The sequence below is a fragment of the Diadema antillarum genome, unplaced genomic scaffold, assembly GCF_040938485.1.
Source record: "Diadema antillarum isolate AM-2024a unplaced genomic scaffold, OU_Dant_1.0 seq00000694_RagTag, whole genome shotgun sequence".
Lineage (NCBI taxonomy): Eukaryota > Metazoa > Echinodermata > Echinoidea > Diadematoida > Diadematidae > Diadema > Diadema antillarum.
Genome location: NW_027271599.1, coordinates 250,407 through 273,786, shown reverse-complemented (window position 1 = coordinate 273,786; position 23,380 = coordinate 250,407). Strand labels below are relative to the sequence as shown.

Below are 23,380 nucleotides of genomic sequence, written 5' to 3'. Positions count from 1 at the left end.
ATTGGGACAAGAGGGACATTGTGGGTAAAATATTTTGTCCCGGGATGTCCATGCATCCAGTAGATATCGAACTTGACTCAGAAACTCTTTAAAATCTCACTGTCTCACCCATTAAACAAATGATGGCCCAACTAGAGTTGAAGGCTCATACGTTTACAAACTTGTACTGAAAAAACCAGAAGTTTTTGGGTGCATGAATTTTTCGTGAATTTCTCGAGGAGCCAAGATTCCCGAAAGTAAAATGCCGGTGAAAGTTTTGGTCTATACAATGCATGATTATGTCTATGCTCACAACTTTTTCATGGTTTTCATGGTAAATTTTTCATGAAATAGTTGTACTAAACTGTATAGTTTATAACCAAGCTATTCTATCCAAACAAACAAAAAATAAAAGGACAGATCAACTTCTTTGATCAGTTTATGGAAAGAATATTAAATGTGCCTCTTCTATAGAGAATTGTTGCTTTGAAATAACTTCTGACCTGTAACTCTGTGCTCAATTAAAGTTATCTGTGATTCCTGTCTACAAGTGTTAAAGATGCACAACTTGAATTCGACCTTTGTCCTAAAGCTGGGTAATCAATAGCCATGGGAATGACGATTTCACACTATCAACCACAGGAGTTTTGCTACTGATTTAATCTTCGAGAGGAAGATGGTACGCCTTCCTGCATTTCTGTCCTGTTACACTGTGTCTGAACATTAACCTTGAACGTGAAGCTGTGTGACTACACAACTGTCAGGTCGGACATTTCCATGAAGCAGGCTGAATCGGAAGAGCAGAGGCATGACGGCGGATTTCTGCCGCCTTTGATCTCCTACGAACAACACATTGTACGGAGATTCCGCATCAACCACAGAGACTTTAGCGGACTTCACACTAGCAATAAACTTGTTTCCACTCGCCTCTCTGTAACAGGTTTCTAAACTTGTTAAGGATTTAATACGATAGCTGTGTCAGTCTCAGATATTGATAGCCTGAAAATCAAACACACACCTTGTGATGCACTTGAATGCCAGAGTACCCATGTATGCACTCATCATGGCGAAAGTGAATGTAATGTCATGCTGGACTCCACCTTCTCAATGATTTACAGGTCAGACTGTTCACACTTTAAAACAGATGGGCACCGAGGCAAAATTGAAATTGGGAAATACCTCCAGAACATAAGTGGCCAAACGTAATTTGAGGCATGTGTTTGGGATAAATAAAATTTACATTTACATTCAAATGTTCACCCATTGATGACTAGTCCCAACGAGACTTGGGCAGGTGTTTATTGGAAATGTGTATAATATAGCAAAATCAGCTTGTCCTCAACGGCTTTAAAAACTTTATTTGCTTGGCATGTAATGCTCCAAGAATCACGTTCACGAACGAGTTCTGGGCAAGTGTGAAAGCTCTCCGAGGCAGACAGGCTGTGTCTGACATTCACCTTGAGCCCTGATGCTGTGTTTCTGACAGCAGCCAGGGGGGAAACTTCAAATCAAGGACAGCTGCCACTGGGGGTGCCTTGTCACTTTCCTGAGAAGACACACAGTCTCTCCAGAACCTGTGAGGACGTGTTCTGCATCAGACTGGAAGCGAGACTAATACTGCTGCCCTGGACCTCTCCCTCAACTCCACACCAGACCAGACTCTCACTAATTTGATCTAAAACACCTTAGGGATGGTGATTGTTCTTTGGAAATAAAGGTCTTTTCCCTTTCACAAAATCTGGGATTCTGTTCTAAAATGGCCACAAAAAACCCCTCTTGTTTTGCCATATTTCAATTAATCACACTTAAATTCATCACTTACCTGCTTTAACTGTTTGATTCAAACAATATTGTTCTCAATAACCTTGTTCAATTGACTTTGTGTTACGTTTACGTGTGAAAAAGAAATGGGGAAATAAGATCAATCAATCATTTCTATAAGAAAAATTTGGCCAGTTTTCTGTGATTTCAGGACATTATCATTGTCCATAATCATGTCTAGTCTGATCGTAATGCTTTATACTTTCTTTTTTTAAACCAACAACACGAGAGCCAGTTTCAACTATATATTCAAAACACATGCATGCATTCGTTACATTTCATTTCACTATGAAAAGGTTGACTTCGAACAGCTGAGAAGCACGCCAAAGGCTCGGCAGACATAGCATGAACTGATGAATGCCAACTGGATTCCAAATATGAATGTAAAACTGAAAAGCTTGTTGCTGGGGCCCACAGGGAAAAATATATCCATAAATTTTAACACATTTGCTACATCAGCATCCTCTACTAAAAATGTCAAATTTTGTGCTTACAGCTGTACATCCTTCGCAAGTGTTCTCTATGGCAACCTCTATAACTTGCCAGAGGTTTGCTAAAGGCCTTCCTGGCCTAGCAACTAAGGAATGTGAATCAAAAGCACCATTCCACATTGTACTCTGAACAATCCCGGACTACTGCATTATCAAACTGGTTGCAACATAGATATTGTAAATCTAAGATAAAGACTGTCTTCTCCGCAACCTATTCTGTCCTTTAAATGTCTGCCAAACACTTTGCGCTACGTAGGCAACCTAGCAACTTTCACTTTTGGAACTGATTAATGAGTGGAAACTGAACAGCAGCACAGGTGGTAGTGGCAGCGTGTGTATGTGTGTGTGTGTGATGGAGGAACAGCCATCAGACTCCAGTGAGGTTAAAACATTTTATGTAACCGTATACGTATTGTCCTCAATGATTTGGCAGCTCAAGCTACTATACTGGTGATGCTCACACTGAAAATAACATACAGACAGGAGAAATAACAAAAAGCAGCTAAACAACTGCAAATTTTCATCGACTGGATTTTTAACATGCACACCCATTATAGACCAATGTATACTGTTTGCCAAGACTATTTCTTAACTACAATGGTCTGACATTCTGCTGTATTTTAGCAGAATTAGTCACTGCCTACTGCAAACAATGACATGGCTGGGGCAGAACCTTAGGGGGACCTAAGGGGCAAGGATGTTTCTGTGACAAAAGATAAAAGAGGCCCTATTGCATTGCTAACTGGGTGTATTTCAACACTGTCATACCGGCACTCATACAACAATACACACACATTTCTACTGCAGTTAAGAACCAATTAAATGTGGCAACAGGGAATACTGTCCATGTTTTACTGGGTCTCTGCAAATATAAATTGTTTATCATATATAACATTGGAATAACAGTGAAAAGTGAGGAGTATTTGTCTACATTTCTGCTTCCAGCATTTCAAGGTTGTCATGTTTATGGGACCTTGCATCACCAAACTATCACCAAAAGTGTCAAAATAAGATTTCTGAAGGACAAGATTCTCAGCTTTTTAATGTTGCATTATCTTTCAAAATCAAAACTACATGTTAACAACTTTGCCAAATGAAATAATAATGATAACATATGGATGTTCTTCGGCTAAAGAAGTGTGTGATAGAAAGTCTGAAGTCAGGATATGCAGCCACTTTTGAGAATAGAGGCTGTGTGAAGTATAAGTGTTTATTGAAACACACTGATTATGTAAACTCTCTGTTGTGAGCACACCCTAAACAGAAGAGATGATCAGATTAGTGAGAAACTTGGCATACCCATTCAGTACGTTCTTTACTGTAAGTGATTACTGTAATTGTAAAAGTAGAATTTTTTGTGCATTGTGTACAATATGAAGCTGGCGAGAAAATTAAAGTGCGCCAATTTTTTGCTCATTATATTTCCTATCATCTTACATATTTGATTTCAAGAGGGGTATAAAAGTTACGTTCAAATGGTGATCCTTAAAGGACAAGTTCACCTTCATAGACATGTGGGTTGAATGAATGCAGCAATATTAGTAGAACACATCAGTGAGAGTTTGAGCAAAATCGGTCAATCCGTTAAAAAGTTATGAATTTTTGAAGTTTCTGCTCTGTCACGGCTGGATGAAAAGACTACTATAGCTTGTGATGTCACATGAGTACAACGATATAAAGAAAGAATAAAGAAAATTCGACATATTTCCATTTTTCTTGCATAACAAAAGAACATTCGACTTCTCTCTTTCAGAAGGCAGGGGGAATAATATTACCCTTAACATACGTCATTAGCAAGTCAAAGAAATGTGCACTTTATTCAAAAAGTAAAGTTTTGTGAAATTCTCTTTTTATTTTCCTTATATAGTTGTACACATGTGACATCATACACTGTAGTAGTCTTCTCTTCCAGCAGTGACTGAGCAGATACTTAAAATATTTGTAACTTTTGAATGGATTGTCCAATTTTCCTCAAACTTTCACTAATGTGTTCTACTAATATTGCTGCATTCTCTCAATCCTTTTATGTATGTGAAGGTGGACTTGTCCTTTAACTTCAAGTTCAGCTAACTTCAAGGATAAGTTCATAGTTTAAGTACTGCGTAGACGCACTCAAAGGTAAACTACCTGCAACATGAAGCTAACATGATGATAGGGACCACAACATTTCTCAGTGTTAATGCTCTATCCGTGTGCTGCAGGGGGAGGGGGGTGTCCCCACTTCAAATTAATTAACCATCACGTGGACATGAAAATCAACCAGCTCAAAGTTAAGCATGACCTGTCTGAGAACCCCCATTCCCTTCTGCTTCCAAGTCAACCTCCTTAAATACAGTGCGCCTCGTACTGGGGTCATTGCGAACTTCTGGTTCTGTGGTTTTAGCAATGATTGGGACTAGCTTGTAATTAAGGGGGCAGGAGCTTATCATCATTGACAAGCTACTATATATCTTCAATGATAAGCTTTGTCATGTGGACATGTGTCGAAGTTAAGAGGACAAGAGCTTTTCCTCGGAGTCACATAGTTTAACTTGAAGGATCACCGTCTGAAGGTAACTAATGTGGGGGTATAACTGCTGTTATTTCTGGTATTTGTTGTTGTTATTTGAATTTATTTGGCGTTTATCATTCTTTAGGAATATTTACGCCATGTGCTAGTCTTGTAGCAAGACTGACTTTGCTGTAGTAATGCAGAGCAGGTGAATACACTGTACCTTGTTCTGTATGTGCTGCCAAAGCCCTTAGCCACTGGTGAGCTGTTAAAAGTGCTTCAATTGCTGTGACAGTCCGCAAATTTAAAGACAAACAAAATTCACCTCACCTGGCCGAGAGCGGAAAATTACTCGTACAAAAGTTCCACTTACAGGAATATATCAAAGTGTAAATGCTGATGCTGACTGTTTGGACAATTTTAGTGGGATTTTCTATTTTCACTTTTGCTTGCCTCATGAGAGAGAAATGTAGAAAAAACAAAGTCGGATGGAAGATTAAAGAGTTTACAAATCTATTGAAGTACTTACACTTTATTTTGTAATTCCATGCATATTACCCAGAATGCATTCCCTTATATGATAAAGATCTAACAAGCAATGAAAACAGAAAATCAACATGTTGAACCAAAACATATTTTCAGGCCTGAAAAGAAAGTGATTCATCTTGCAACTTTTTATGGTAACATGTTTTGTGATCCAAGGTTACAGTACATATGGACTGGCCTTGTGTGTCGGGTCTGCATGATAGAAAAGAGGAACATTTATTTCATAAGCAAACAATTCAAAGGAAGGTCAATCTATAAAGGACATGACTTAATCACAGAATGGACAGAAGCCCCTTCTGCTCAAATAATGCTGATATTGTAGGGCTACAGTGTACAATGGGGGATACTATACCCCTAAAGGAAGATAAAGGTTGTACCGAAATTCAATTACTTTTTTTTTTCAAGAATGAATACCAAGTTATAATAAAGACAGAACTTTTTATCTATCTACCTAAGGAATGGATAGATAAAAAGACATCCAGGAATGCAATGAATCTGTACTTATTCTCTCTTTAAGATAATTCAAAGTCACTCTATTAGACATACATGATACATCCTGTACATAGCAACAGGCAAGATAAACAGTAGATTTTAATGTGGGAGAAATCAGACACATTCAAGTGCAATTCAACACTATGTCCATGTAAACATAGCATGTCATAATATTGACTAGATTTTGTCAGTTGACAGTGAAAACATGGATTCATTTACTTTACCTAGAGCGATACTACATATGACACCTGGGAACACACAAATCTGTAATTTCCCTCTCTTTTTAAATGTAATAATTCGGCTGAAAGCACATCGAGCCAAAAGCAAGACCAAAAGTAGACTTAATGTAGGTAAAATCAGGTTTGTTTAACTTCAAGGCTTGTCATCAGTTATCAAATCTTATGACCTAGTCCCCCTGCCCCTCCCTCCTGCACATCATAATTCACTTTAAAATATTACTGTATACTGTACGAGCTGAAATTTTCGCGGTGGTTTTATTTTCGCGAATTTCGTGAATCGCTTTTGAACCGCGAAAATAACAACACGTCAAAATAACAACGCGTGAATAGCTATCAAGTTCAGTTAGACCCTCAGAACCGCGAAATTAACAACACGCGAAAAATGTCCTCAAGTAGCAATTCGCGAAAATATGTGTATGCGAAAATTTCAGCTCATACAGTATATGCCAAATATTTCGCAAGGTCTTATTTTTCGCAAATTTTGCGAGTTGGGAGTTTTCACGACTTTAAAAACACATAAAAATATTAACTCTAATCTTGACATGAATGTGATGTACAAATTGTACATGCATACATTTCTTCATTCAGACTGTATTTTTACAATCGCGAATTCAACCACTTGTGAAATTGTTGGGAAGTCCTGATTTGCCAAAAATTAGACTCGCTAAATAAATGGCGTATACAGTCATCAACATCTGTGAAAAAAAAAAAATATCATAGCAGCATGATTTTAAACTAATGTGATAAAGTGACTCAAATTCACAAAGGTACATGTTTTATGTCCACAGACTAAAATACGCACAATATACACTGATGTGTATGTCAGTGTGCACTTATCATAGAACATCCATGCTTGGTGTGTGCAGTTTTCCACCCATATTAATGTTATTGAAGTTTGCATAATTCATGACTAGATTTACATGTACGCTACCTTTGAGACTTCTGGCCTGTACTGCCAACTATTAACAAAACATAGTGCATCTCAATCACATGTTCTGGACCATTTCAAACATTGATGGAGGAATGCCTGGATATAGTATTAACAAGAGGCCCTTTGCTTGGTATTCTCAAATGATAAACATCTAGACAATTATTGCTCACTGTGACACACACTTCAAGCATACTGCATATATGCACAGTATCATTTCACTGTGTTATAATTTTATCATGCATCTCGCCTGTTGACACGATATTCGCAAAATGAACCACTCTATAAAAAAAAAAATACTGCCTCTCCTCAAATAAACGTGCTGTGCACAGTAAAAAAAAAATTTTAAAAATGACACTTGTTTCTCATTCTGGCACTACAGAATGTGATCTCAAGTGAACTGTGAAAAGAGAAAAGGAGGAAGTTCAAGCCAGTGTAAGAAGTGAGAGACAAAAAAAAATGTACATATACATATACATAATACATATATATATATATATATATATATACATATATATATATATATATATATATATATATATATATATATATATATATATAGACACACACACACACATATATACATATAAATATGAATAAATAAATAAATAAATATATATATATGCTATATATATATATATATATATATATATATATATATATATATATATATGTTCTAAGGAAGAGAAGAGCGAAGGAAGAAAATGAAGAAGAGATAAAGACAGACAAGATAGAAAACATGAAATGGATCTTGAAAGAATTCCAGGGATGCCAACCTTTTAAAATACCCCGGACGTTGATGCGTTTGACAGCATTGCAGTATTCAATGGGCTGAAAAGGAGTATTTTTGGTGGAAGAACAGAATTATTCCCCTTTTTCTGCAATAGATATTTGTAGTTATACAATTTGGGAGATATGGTGTTGTTCTTGTAATAGACATCTGTAGTAACACAGAGGGTATATTCCCTGAAACTTGCAGTATTTTTGGAAATACTACATGGAAGTTGGCATCTCTAGAATTAGCTGAATTCCCAAAATTAGGAGAGAGATGAAGGGAAAGATAGCTCTGTGTGAATTTTGAAATGCAAGCACAATCTCACCAATCCATGCAGTTCGGTCTCAGTGATGAAGGTAGAGCTCCGGGTCATTCCCTTCAGTTGGCTTGTTGTCGGGGGTGTGTCCGACGAGCTGAGGTTGTCAATGACCGCATCTAGGTAGCTGGACATACAGCCCTGATCACACAATTGAGGTGCAGGGTATGAGAGAGTGAACAGTGATTTCAAAAACGTGACAGGAATGTATTATACACACATGCTGCTCGTATTGTCTAACAATGGAAATTGACCCATCTTAACAATGCATATTATGTGGCTTCACATGTATACATCACTTCCCATTTTCCAAAATATATTTTGTATACACACATATTTACATATTTTGCATGATACAGGATGGAAATATCATAAAAAGGTATTCTCACGTTGTATGTAAGTCATCTTAAAATAGTTTTCATGCATTCCCATACAGCATTGGCATATCAAATTTCATAATTTTCCACAATGAAATATACTGAAATGATTCTATGATTTTACAATTAAAAAAAAAGGGAAACAAAAAGCTGGAAAAGATCAGTACTAGAAAAATCCCAACACTGCAACTATTGTTTGTACAGCTCTGGTAATGTACATATCACGTGTCACCTTCAAATATTGTTTTAATTGCATCAACAATACAGCTTTTATCAATTCCCTTAAGAAAAAAAAGAGAAGAAAAAAAGAGAGGAAAAAAAAAAGCCATAATCATTGTCATTTCCACACCCTGATCACGTCACTGGATGATCCTTTTTCACCTAGCAACCGTGCATCTGGCAAAATCACTAAATATTCCACATGGATTTCTTGGCTGTTTGCAAGATGTGGTGTACATGGGCGGACCACCCTGATCACAGCCCGGATCTGGAGCAGCAGTGCATAATGACCCTGTTTTCTTTAGTATCAATCTTTTAACAGCAAACTAATATTTGATATTTTCACTCCCTTGCATAATGGAAGTCCTTGCAGTATTTTGCAATTTATGATTCTGCCACGATATGATAATCAGTCTAATCAGGTATTCCATTTGAAATTCCCATGCTTTTAATTTTGAAAACAAATTGTTCATGTATTGGGGCTTGCTATCACTACGCCAGTTATCTGGTGAGCTTAGCATGACATCATACAGCTAGAATAATACTTTTTTTTTCTTCATTGATAGACACACAGAATTAATGTCTTGATAAAAAGAAGAGAATCAATTTTACATCATAATACTATCCAGAAATCAAATAAGGTCAAAATTTACTTGCAAGAATAAAACTACACAATGCCTGTGTCACAGCTTCAACATTTTCTATTCTTCGAATTTTAAACATATTCAATGTCCACATATATTCGAAACTATTCCTGATCATCCTGAATATTCCAAGTTCATCCTTCTTTATAGAGGTATAACATCCATTTCACATTAATGGTTGGCTTTTGAACAGTGGGCAAACAACTTCTTGAAACTTCCAAGCAGTATCTAGCCAGTTTATCAGTTGATATCTTCAATATAAGGATTGAAATTACCCATAATGCTTTGCAATATTAACTGAAATTTGTCACAAGTGGGGTTGATTATCATAATGCTTAAATGTCTGTCTCAACAGACAAACCACTTGTCAATAATTTGTAATCTTCTATAGGCCACTCAAGTGACATTGTACTGACAAAAAATAGTAAAACCCACTTCTGCACAATGAAGTAAAGGAAATTGCAATCGTTTTATAATGAAGACCAACTGCAAGTGAGAGGCTTCAATTACTTGCATCTACCAGGGAGGTGGCCACCTCCCTGCATCTACTGTACAGGGGAACCTCATTATAAATAACAAGCTGCTTGGGACCACTGAAGTTCCTCATTACATTGGGTATCTTGTTACATCAGGGATAGAAACAAAAGAATATAAAAGGTATTGGACCTGCAAAATTACCTCGTTATATCAAGTATCTGGCTACATGTATATCCGATTCCGTTATAATGACATTCCACTCTTTCAATCATAAAGTGTCTGCAGAGCCAAGGTTTAATCATTAGTGAGTGTGTGTGTGTGGGGGGGGGGGGGGAGGAGGGGGGGGGGGGGGGAGAGGAGGGAGGGAGGGATGTAATCTCACCTTAGGAAACCTAAAGTAGATATCTGGTGCTTTCCCAATGGAATCCCTGTTGCTAGTGGCTGTTTGCAGTGCGAGTCCCTGCAGAATCTGGGCCACCTGCATCAGGTTGAATCTCGCCGTCTCGCTCACCAGAATGTCCGAAGTGATCCCGAAGGGCTCGGGGTCGACGATGGCGGGACCGATGAAGCAGTTGAGGAGAAGGTCGGCACACATGAAACGCACGTCGCAGGGACTCACCTGACCGGAGTCAACGAGTATCTTGTGAATCTGACTAATAATCCAGTCTAGGCTCGGTGGGAAGCAATAAATGTTACTATGGAGGCCTACAATGAATTCGTTACACAGTCCCACCAATTGCTCCATAATGCTGTTCATGTGTTTCTGGACATTCTGTTCATACTCGGGTGTGCCTGGAGTTCCGAACCTCTGTTTGCGTTCTTCTGGGGTGAATCTATCCATGGCCTTCGGTGCCTCCGTTTCCAAAAACACCTCGTCGTTCATTAACACTGCCATGACTGGTTCATGCAAGGCGGCTGTAAGATAGAGTTTGCCAGAGAATAGGGCTTCCGTAAAGAGCTTAAATGCAACAGAGAATGCACAGCGCCCTCGTCTGAGCAACCTTCGAGGGTCATCGCTCTCTGCAAGCTGGTACCGCATCAGTGCCTGTATAAAGATCAGGAAGTGATGTTCGTCGTCCTCAACCAAGCAGCTGCCGTAGATACCCGACATCACAGTCTGGACAAGTCCAGGAACTGGTTCTATGGTGCTCTTCTCACCCTGTGCCAGGATCTGGGCCATGATTGCGGGGTTCTCTCGCAGATACGTCACCACATCTCCATAGAGAGCATCTTGGAAGCCCAGCTGCTTGTAGCCATCGATGAACCCGACCCGCTCCAGGGCATTGGCCCTGTAGCAGCAGGCGGCTGGGGGCGAATTCGAGCTAGCCCGTATCAAGCTATTCAGCGTCTGCCGCTGCTGCTGCGTGATCCACGCCACGCGGTGCAACTTATCGGAAATCTGGGTGACCTCCTCGTGCAGGCTCTGGAGGAGGTGCTTCTCCGACTGGACGTAGAGCCTCTCCTCCTTGAGGCGCTGCGCCAATGAGAGCAGCTCATTTGAGTTGCTCATGATGACAGCCATTTCAGGTCTTCATACAGAATACATCAACAAGTACAATATCATACATGTATTTTAAACAGTCACCAAGCAAATTGCCAGAAGACGGGCTTCCTCTATAATTCACGGTACTCCCGCACACATTGCAGAAACGGTGCACATATTGATATATTCCAGCATGAAGTCACGTGACCAGAGCCATTGTCTGATGAGAGGGTACTATGGCACAGTTGTCTTCCTCTAAATCCTTCCTGTGCTCTGCGTTAAATCACCACACATGACTACACCAGCCTGAGCACATCAGGAAATAGCCCTGTGCAAGGAGAAAACCAAACAAAATAGGGTTGGGGTGGGAAAAATAGTATGATTAATGCCGGAAGTCACACATGCCTTTCGCATTACACGGATACTCAGAAAATGTACAGCAATTTCATGATTTATTGAAAAACATTAAAGGCACTGTTCATGATGTTCATGCACACGTTAGCGTAATAAAGATTGCACCCACTTGCAATGGAAGCCTGAAGTCGCTTACACACAAACCTTTTCAAACTACATATTACCATAATCTAAGCTATTTCTACAAAAAGTTGATGTAGACTACAATATGGACTACAAGATGATGTCATGTAAGAATATCAAACTAAAAAAATCCTGGCCATGAAGTGCTATGTGGTCCCAGTACATCTGAATTAAAGGGCAACAGTCAAAGAATTGCTAGTCTCCTGGCATAATTAATCAAATGATCAATTCATTATATTTCAATCAATTCATGCTAGTATGTATTTAAACCTGTTGAGGATGAACAGATTTTGCTACATACATTTTGTACACCTGCCCGAGTGTACTCAGGACTAGTCTTCAGTGGGTTAGAAAATAAATCCTTTACAGTTTTAAGATATAAAACAGGGTTTGCAGTGCCTAGTTCTATGGCTAGTGATCAAAAGTGTAAGTTTACAATTGGAGAAGTCTGTGGCTGCATTTATCTAACTTGAGAGAGAGAATCATGTTTCAAAATGCATTTGGAATGGTGTTTGCGAACGCGGTTTGAAACACGATTTTCAGGGTGCAGCGTTTACAGGTTGTATCTAACCATCATACAATCCCGATTCAAGTGTTGTTTCATACTGCGCAGCTGCTTTGGGCTGTTCGACCAGGGAAGTACAGGGCAACTGTGTACCACCAAACATGCCTCATCATTCACACACAAATGATGGGTAGAAAGCCCAACTGGAAACAGCTGATAGTTGACCTTGAAATATAAACGCGTTGCACAATGGCATTGCGTTTGTCTACTCACAGAAAGGTGATCCTGGTCTAAAAAGTGTTTCAAAATGCCCTTTGAATGGCGTTTGAAAATCAGCGTTTCTAAACACGTTTGAAAACAGGGTGGCATTTATCTAACCCCCCAAAATGCCTCAAACGCATTCAGGATCATGATTCTGCCTCTGCAAATTTTTAGATAAATGCAGCCTGTCACTCTCTAATATAAAACCAGAAAAGAGGATGTACAATGTACATTAACATCAATGTCAATAAATCCTACTCTGTGCTGTGTATTATTCCGTAACAAAAGTTGAATGTTAATCATGAATCAAGAGTTGACTTATTTTGGCTTAACGCAGTCCGATGAATACAAACACATTTTTCACCTTGGTCTATAGATACAGATTTTCTGGGTATATGCGAAAGGGCAAAAGATCGCTGAAACAAATATTTACATGTCATATTTAAACCCTGCCCATGTCTACTTGACCATTATGATAAATTCATCACAATATCTACTGTACAACTAGTAAATATCTGACAATGACAACAGGGGCAGTTTCACTTATTAGGGATTCTGGATGTTATATCAGGGAATAATTTCCCTTCTCAAATTGGATGACAGTTTTATTGATGGACAAATGAGCCTAAAAAAAAAAAAAGAGTATAAAATTCCAATGAAGTTGCTACACAAATGTTATCTAATTTGTATGGCAGTAGCATCCAAAATGCATGCCATGTAGCTAATTGCAATGTGATACCAGGAATGATATTCCCTGCACATCAGTGACTGCTTCTGAAAATGTGTACAGGTGTACACATTCAATTTCTTTGTACATATACCGGTACTATAACTTGCAACCTCTCCTTTCCTTTTTTTTTTTTTTTTCTCTACCAGTAATGTCACAAAATTAGCTGTGCTCAGATACTCGAACACAAGTAAATACCAGTATGGGCTTGCACTGTCAAATAACACAAATGAAAATTGACTCATATTCACCAGCAGATGTGACACAAATATCCATGTCCATGTAAAAGCTCAGCCATTGTTTTGCTTGTTTATTTGCTGTTGTTGTTTTTGCCCAGGGACAAAAAAAAAAAAAAAATCTTAGTAAAACTGTCCCACTGTATTTGACACAAACTGGGAAAGTGATCGATTGCTTTCACAGTGAATACACATCCCCGCATGGGACAACTACAGTAGCTTGCTGCATTCACTGCTCAGACACACAGTGCAGCGATGAATCATACTGCCTGTGTTTTGGTATCAAGAACAGTGCTTAAAGGGATACATTCTGCAAAATTGCACCTTGCATTGCTATGAAATCACTACTGAGTGTATGACATTTAGAGCAAGAAGTCAACTACTAGACATGCTTCTAAACGTATTGTTTACCATTGGGAGCAGTGATTTAAAAAATGTTTGAGCTATCACATTATTTTTATGCATTATGTATAGGTCACATGTATAACAAAACATCCTACCATATAAACATTTCGCAATATAGCCTAAACTGCACACTTGCACTAATCTGATGGTCCAGGACAATGAAAAATCACTGTTGGACCAGTAACTTTTTCAGGAATGGACCAGTAAAAAATTGAAAAACTGGGTACCCATTAGTCCAACAGACAGGTTGGACCAGAAGAATTAAAAAAAAAAAAAAATGGGTTTGTGTGCAGCCCTGCCTAAAATATTTAGATATATCACTATTTTTTCTCAATAACCCATAACTGTAGACAGTCTATTATAGAAATAAATTAATTATACATGTAACTATTGTTCACATTTTATATATTTAGCAACCGATTAACATCCTTACATTGGTTGTTTAGATCCCTAACTCATATCTTAGAACTATTTTGAAGCACTAAAGCTGGGTTTTTGTTTCGTCTGCAAACGGTAAATAATGCCTTTAATATGCACAAGAAAAAAAAAAAAGTTGATGAAATTTCTATTGCACATTTTATGCCCAACTTGTCTGTTCACGAACTGCTACAAATCCGGGACGTAGACAAAATAATTAAGACTTGATAGATACGTATACCTTTGGGGCTTTCAGGGTAGTCCATATAAGTGTAAATACATTGTACTGTACAGTTCAATTGCCAGAGCACAAATACGAGTTGTCCTTCAGACATTTCACAACACTCCATTTCCTTCACTGAAGAAGTGCTTGTGCAATGTACATAACATAGACATTATATATGCATGGGTATGGGTCTTCATTTCTTCTTTGAAAATAGAATTGACAAAATCTTCCATCTCCTCTTTGCAACACTATTGCAAAATGTTGCCCACAAACTACAGTAAACTTTGTAACATTCCTAGAATATGTTGAATATATCTGAATACTTTTTTATGGAATGGTTTGAAGAAAAAAAATCAATAAAGAATAGAGGGAGCTTTTCAAAAGTATCCACACTTTTTTTTACAAACATTCAGTTCTGCACAATAATACGCTCACTACATTGCTCAAGTGCTGAGAGATGAAGGTAACAAACTCAGGTCTAGATTCTCTCCACATTTGAAACCACCATGTTTTCCACTGTTTGGGGCTATTTTACCATTTATTATGTGCTGTATTGTAAAGCCAATTTGAACAAATGGTGCTGCATTAATTTCAAACTGTCAATCAAGGATGCAAAAAATTTCTTCATAATTCTCCAAACCCTAATGAATCAGAACATCTTTCATCTTGGACTGTTGTGCTGTTACATCTGGGTAGATTTCTCTATAAACATACACATATAATAGGGGCCAAGTTTCAGGAATGAAGTCATATCAATATCTGATCAGTGAACCAGCTTGACAAGTTACAGTACTGCCATGAATATGGGCACATAAAGGCAAAAATGACAATAATAGACTCATGGCAAATATTTCTGAATGCCAATTGTTCACCATGCGCTCAACACTGCATGCCCCCATGAGAAATATACATTCAGAAATGTGCAAACTATAAGGACAAAATTCAACTGATAACGACATACAAATCAGTGTACAAGAAGCCAAACTTCTATAAACAGAATAACATTTCACACAAAAAGCCCGGCATATGTATTGTAGATTACATCAGAAGGTATGATTACTGCTCTTATTAAATAGGCAAATGCATGAACACTGCTCACACTTCATTCCCCATTCAAAGTGATTTCCTCTTTGATAGGGATGTTCAAATAAACAACAAAAAATAGCTTGCATCTGGCAAGTGGCCAAACAAAATGCTCTACTCTGGGCAGCATGATTAATTCTGCACGCGGGAAAAACATGCTACATGGCAGAACTGAATGCGCATACTGCGCATGTACATACGTGTACATCCTCACTTCAATCTGAGACATGACCAGTTTTGAAAAACAGTTTACAAGTTTTCCATTGGGATCATTACAGGGTTCAATCCAGGAAACACCTGCAACAACCTTGGGCTTTTCGTTACATGCCCAAAACACACCCTCTCTTCCTCTTGCATTGCAACATTTGAAGGGGGACAAAAAAAGATTGGTACTTTCTAAATGATAATCTCCTTTAAATCTCATTATCAGGTCTAGTTCTCGGTGAAAGACAGGGGTATTCTGTAAATCACACAGCAAAACAAGCACATGGTACAGCACTGAAACGACATAAACATATGATTGATATACAATGTACAATGTACTTGTATGTCACGAGTCTACACTTCCAATTTTACCTGTCTTCCCTGTAGTCTATTTCACACTCTGATCAAAATTTTGGCACCCTTTAATAATCAATGTGTAATGAGGGAACTTGCGAGATATTCCACAATAGAATTTACATATAATGCTTACTTTCAGTGATTCATAACACTTTGGAATAATGCTTCCTTTAAAGATTGTCCTGGCATGACAAAGCAATTTACTTTAAAAGTCTACGTCATTTACTACACTACACACATCAAGAGTCATTTTGTAGTTGTTTTCCAATGTTATTTTTCCACAACACTCTCTGTCCATTATCTCTGCTCCTTTTTTTTTTTCTTCTTCTCCTTTTTTTTTTCTTCTTCTCCTTTTTTTTGTGTGTGTTGTTGTTGCATGACTGAGAATACTCAACTAGCATGGGTCCTGTGAATTGTAATTTTTTTTTTTTTTTTTTTTTTTTTTTTTTTTTTTTTTTTTACTGATTTGACAGCTGCATACATACATTGTGCTTGCCTTCATGAGCAGCAACAACAGTTTGGCTATTACATCAAGATGACCAAAACCAGATAATCTGCTCAATTACATATATGTGTACACTGCACTTGACTATCAAGAATCACAACCCTCACAATTCACTTCATGGACAACAGGAGGGAAAGTCATAGTTTCAGATCATATTGCAGGTTCTACATGGTGAGAAGAAAGATGACACCAGTGTGCGGATAATTGCATGCGCGGTGAGTGCAGATAATGAGCTCATACAGGATACCTTTTGCAGTACAAATGCTGCTGTTTATGACAGCAAGATAAGCGCAAAGTGGCTCATTTATGTATCAACACTGGCCATACATTAGTGGCTGTGCATATGGTACTATTCAGCCTATAAAAGCATGGGACTACAAGCACATTTCCTGTAATCAGTGTTTATTTTTGCATCATCTGTAATGATGTGGTTAAATTCAAATGCCAGGAATAGACTATAACTGCAAAGGATGTTTCCAAAGGTGGTGGTGCTCTCTTATTTATCATTTAGGCCTTCTATGCAACCAGAGTAGAATCAAATTGAATGCTATATTACCTTTTGGAGAAAAATTAGATAACTTCAAACATCATCAAAGCAGGAAAGTGGAGGGCAAAAATGTGCACAAAAATACACTCACTCTCACAAAGAAACACACATGCAAACAAAAATGTCACACAGACACACACACACACACACACACACAGACACACAGACACACACACACAGACACACAGACACACAGACACAGTGTGGACTATTGAAAATGGTGTTGGAATTAAAGCAGAGATGCCATGGTCAGAGAGCAGCTACATGTAGGTGTAAGGTTACATGACCAAGAAATGGGGGGGGGGGGGAATGGGAGTCTACCCCCTCCCACAATAAGCAGCTTTAGGGCTCACTCGGGTAAATACTTCCCCAAAAGGACGTGTGTTAAAATTCAAAATTCAAAAAATTTTGTAAAATAGCGGGGAGACATGAGGTGTTTCATATTCACTTACCGGAAAAAGTGAGATTTACCCTTTTACCATCAAATTTCCAAAGGGGGTTCTTTAGCTCAAACTCTGTCCAAGGGTTCGCGAAGCCAGACTACGAGTTCTTTTTACTAAAAAAATCACATATTTTCTGTACATGCACCCAATCAGATATTATAGTCCCTTCAAATTCCATGAGAAAAGCTTAAATACCAGGCAGCAATTCAGTTTTTTGCCCAACTGCATTTCTGATTTTTAATCAATTTTTTTCTTCACATATTTTCGTATCTTTGGTGCGATTTTATGAAGTGGTCAGGAATATTCCATCACAGGTGTGAGCCCTGTACCATACCTATCCTATAGTGGAATCTGGTGCATACTATTAAATAGTATTATCATATCATTTTAGCTGATTCTGAATAGAAAAAATATGTATATTTTCTCAAAAATGTTACTTTTTTACGGTTGAAAATCCATGTTTCTTGTGGTTTTGGGGTATTATTTTGTGAGGCGTGAACAAAAGTCTGGCAAGTATGTGAGCATGAGAAAGACTCCGAAGGCATGAGTCCAATGTGTAAAATTTGGTAGAATGTCTGTTCAAAATGGTAACTGCGAATCATGGTAATATCAACTACTCACGATGAGGGCTTAGAATTGAAGTGGAACCTTTAAGCCTAGGGAATATTAACTGGTTATGATGAGGGCTTACGAGAGGAAATCTGCTCACAAACAGAGCGATTTGAGTGGAAATGACTGGGGCTTTCAGAGTCATCCTCTGGGCAATGTTGATGCGTGGGAGTCCGGTCCTTTCCAAGCCATTTTCTGGGCAACGTAAAATGTGTGAGATTTGAGTTCCATACTAACTGCACGATCACAAACTCTACAATGCTTTTAGAAATGATTCCCATACCATTCATATAAAAGAACCAATTTCTTGCAGCATTGCTATATCAGAGAGGGAATGGTGTAAGTCTGTGAATGAGAGTAAAGTCTGCATTCTCCGCAAAAAAAAAAAAAAAAAGACAAGGCAAATGCCAAAATGCGTCTCACCCATTCGCATAGAAGAAATTAATGTTTTTCTATCTCCCGGAGATTCATTGACCCCACCTAGCCTATGATCTTTGACCTTGTGGTGACCTTCAACTCCCCAAGGAACATTTACCAGCCAAGTTTGGTCACAAACGTACATAGGGATCAAAAGTTATGAGCCATAAGTGAAACACTCCGTAAAACTTAGCATTGGGCCCCTAAAAGTTTGTTGACCCGTCTGTGACCTTTGACATTGTGATGAAGTTCAACTCTCCAAGGGACATCGACCATCCAAGTTTGGTCGCAAACGGACATAGGGATCAAAAGTTTTCAGCCATAATCGAAACGCGTCGTAAAAACTTAACATTGGGCCGTAAAAGTTTGTTGACCCTGTCTGTGACCTTTGACCTTGTGATGAACTTTAACTCCCCAAGGGACATCTACCATCCAAGTTTGGTCACAAACAGACATAGGGATCAAAAGTTATGAGCCATAATCGAAACGCGCCATAAAAACTTAACATAAGGCCCTAAAGTTCATCGACCCCTGCCTGTGACCTTTGACCTTGAGGTGACCTTCATGTTTAGTAAAATGTGTAGTAACTTTTTATAACCACTCTTCCCTACAAGTTTGATCGAAATTGAAGACCTTAGTAGAGAGTTATTCGAGTTTTTGTAGCGTTACGAACAGACGACTGACAGACGACGGATGGACGACGGATGGACGACGGATGGACAGAAACCGCAGGCCATCCCTTAGTCTCCCCTCACCTCCGGTGGGCTTGACAAAAAAAAAAGACTACAATATGGAGATTCATTCCATGAAATGAAGAAGAACTTGTCTCAGAACATGAGAAGCTATACCTCTATTCAAATTCACTGTATCATTAGTAACTGTAAAGTTGTATTGATACGAATGATAGACACTAGCATTCTAAAATAACATGATATATAATCCTTTCTACAAACCCTATTTGCCTGACAAAACAAAAACTTACAGTCAGACAAAGGGCATCTAGCAAAGAGAGCAAAGCAATGACTTTTGGCTCAGGGTTTTCCCCTTTTTTGTCTTACTTTATTTTGACAAGCAGATATATTGTTACAAAATGTTGCCACATCCAAAGTTTAGGTATGATTCATGGACAGCTACAGTAGCGCTCACGGTAACCTGTGTCACTCCCGCGTGCTTCTTCCGAGCGGATAAATCGGTGTTCACTTCCGACATACCTGAGGGGATATGCGGGAATACGCGGGAGTACAACGCAGCGAGACCGCGTGCGATTTATCCTGTGGGAAACACGCCAAAACAGCACGATGTACGATCAACGCAATGTGCGAACAATGCGCGATGCTTTGCTCTACTTCGTATGAGTGTACGATTTGCGCTGTGTTGGCCTAGTAGAGAACGAGTACATCCTTGCAGCGCTCATGTCAGAAGTTCTTGCGAACGGTAGTCAAAACTTTGAGAATAAAAACAGCGTATTTTCATGCGATGGTTATTGACTATCCGTTGCTCGCTTGTTGTCATTGTCTGAAACAAAAAATAACAAAAGTAACTAGCGCAGTCACAGTTGCAATTCGCAAAGTAAGAAGAAAAACATGCAAAGAAAGCTGTCTCGTAATTCAATTCCACGTGCCAGCACATTTAGTGTAGGAGGAGCACCCTGTAAGCAGCGAGGTGGGAGGGACTCGATCCTACCACCCTGTCAGTAAACTGCACAACTAAAAACTGCAAAGCCATAATTCAAGAAGACGTCTTAGAAGCAGCGATGACACAAGCACATGATTTTCTTAAATTTTGTACCTTTGAATGTAGTCCAAGTAGGTAGCGATTCTATTTCACGTGTAATCAAGAAGCTTGGATTTGAAGCTTACAACTGTACCGGTTATAACTGAATATTGCGTATGGTTAAGCTGTTCATTTTCCAATAGCATCAAGCAAAATACATGTACTTTCTGTCCCTTGGATACAACAGAAACATTTATGAGATTTAAACATGTGAAGGAGCAAATTAGAGATCCCACTTCAATTCTCTCAAAGAGCAGATTGTGAAATTGGTGAAGTGCTTTTCTTTGAACACATGTATTGTACACAACAATGAGAAAACGATACCAAACCAACCATTTGCGGCTCACCCTATACAATGTAGATGACTAGGGATGAATAGTTAGCAACTGTTTCAATCTGATGCATCCTGGAATAAGAATGAAAGGGGGATGTTTTGTTGTCTATTTAAAAGCTATACATGTATACTTAACATCCATCAAATACTTCACATCCTGAAACTGAGATCAGCAGTTGCAAAATAAAATGGGAGAGTGTACTTTCACATACTCAAGTAATCATTTGATAAGAAAGAATCTTCTGTCCAACTAGTCTTCCTCAAATGTTTATTACAGCAACATCACTCAACCAAACACAGCATGCCTTTAAAAAACAAAAAACAAAACCCAAAACAAATAAAAAACAAAACAAAAACAAAACTGAAACAGAGGTGTGGATGATACCAGTTTCACATGACTTGCTGAAGGTCAAATACATAACCGCCCATATTGTGTCACTAATACTGAACTTACAAGTACACAGCCAAATATCTACTGGTAGTATCACTTGGTGGTTCTACAGAGTGAAGTAAAGTTTCTGGTCTGAGCTTATTGAATCTCACTTCTTCTTCTTTTCTTTTCTTTTTTTCATGAATTCCAACATTAACTTATTGCCCTCTTGACAGTGTTCTAAAATACAAAAAAGTTTGGAATAAACCTAGTATAATGGGACAGAATCTTAAGAACTGGGTCTTGTGCCAGTATTGGCATCGAGTATTACATGTATCTCCTGAAAACATAGTGGTATAAAATATTGCACAACAAGGGAATAAATTTATATTCAGAACTTCATACTGGTCTTGACATCTACATATATCCACAAGAAATACATGTACATATTGCAATTTAAAATAATCTTGTTTCAAAATAATTTTGTAAAAGAATACTGAGAAGGAAGTCTTCAGAGCGGAACTTGCATATTAACAAGACTACATTTCCTGACTATTTTTTTTTTTTTCAAAAAACTGAACAATTCATATCAAAAGAGGAAGGAGAATACAGAGTAAAATTGTAATTGACAGAGTTTGTTTTAGATCTAGAGCCCTTTATACATGTGCATGACATCCGGTCCTCAGCTCAGTTTGCTCTCTGAGTCTGAATGGTGGTGAGTGAAAATGCAATCACATTGTTTTTATTTGTCTTTTCAGGTTGCAATGTTTCACTTTTGTGCACGAAAGAGATGCTAGATATTTAATGTGTAAAAAAAAATCTGTACCAAGGTTCGACCTCCCATGCCAAAATTGACCGCTCGCAAAAGCATTGTTTCCTACATGTAGCCGGCAGTCACATTCGGGACATCATGATGGTCGCATTGGTTGCTAAAGTCACTACACAGCTTCGGATTGAAAAAAAAAATAGAAAAAAAAAACCAATGGCTTTATTTGAAGCAGATTCACTTGGTCTACAAGTAGATCTACTATCACTCCCACCTCATCCGTTTGCGTGATATTTCTGAAAACTTTTGCTTGGGACAAGCATTCTCTGACAAGCAAGAAACTGCCAAGACTTAGAATCTAGACGTGCTACTACTAGAAAACAATAAGAAGCTCTTTACATAAAATACTAACATGATAGAAATCTATATATAACAATTCTTGCACAAACACACAACATTTCACATTATTTGACTAGTGATGGCAATACTACACCTACAATTGTAGGCTTACTACCCTACTAGGCCTATGGCCTAGGCCCTACTGCTGCAGCACTAGTCTTTGTGAGATGTTAATTTTATTCTACAGTGTATCTGCCATCTTGAATACTTAGAATCCCCATTCTATCATGTTCAGACTAAAATAGCAATGTTCTTTTAGAGTCTATCTAAACGGATGAGTAGGTTATACAACACAGGCATGCATGATATTGATAAAACATTGATAGGTACAGGAAGGGGTGCTAGTGCACTTTCACACCTCCTAGGTAATTGATCTCCAAACATGCAAAAACTCACTCTAAATATCGAACAACCACAATTTTTGCATCTGTGTGAGACCCAAGTTCAGTAGAAAGGGAATTTTGCCTTTTTGACACTTTTATAATTTGTCGGAATAAGTTGATCACAGCTAGTTCGCTATGCTATAACTGCGTTGCACAAGAGCAGACGGCGCAGCGCATGGTATACAAAATACTTTAACGGCATGGCAGTAAGCACTGCAATTGATCTGAATGTAGTGATCTCATAGCGATCACAGCAAGTTCTTCTATGGTATCTTTGAAAAGATAAACCTGTTTTTCAAGTCTTGGGGTAGCGACTGATTGAGGTTTGGGACTGTTGTTCGTGTTGTGTGTGTGTTTGTGTGTGTGTGTGTGTGTGTGTGTTAGGGTGCATGTGTACAAGTGTGAATGAAAGACGATTGTGAAAAATGTGGTTATAAGACAAGAGTGAGTGAGGAAGGATAGGAAAAAGGGAGGGAAGGAAATGAATGAAGAGATATGGTATTAAAAAGGTAAACCTGGAAAAAAAAATGCAACAAAAGGTTCACTACATAGAAAGTACACATAAAATAAAAACAAAAGATAATGGAAGGAAAGAAAG

The 23,380-nt window shown here is 38.2% G+C and overlaps 1 protein-coding gene across 1 annotated transcript in view; it reads right to left on the bottom strand.

Annotated features, from left to right (window-relative positions):
* LOC139737515 (GTPase-activating protein and VPS9 domain-containing protein 1-like) overlaps nucleotides 1-23,380 on the bottom strand; it is a 47,853-nt gene that overhangs the window by 22,834 nt on the left and 1,639 nt on the right. The window contains exons 2-3 of the mRNA XM_071648185.1: nucleotides 10,178-11,606; nucleotides 8,088-8,219 (exon numbers count right to left, since the gene is read on the bottom strand). Of these exons, the coding sequence (XP_071504286.1) occupies nucleotides 8,088-8,219; nucleotides 10,178-11,317 (1,272 nt within the window). The 5' untranslated portion in view covers nucleotides 11,318-11,606. The remainder of the gene's footprint in view (nucleotides 1-8,087; nucleotides 8,220-10,177; nucleotides 11,607-23,380) is intronic.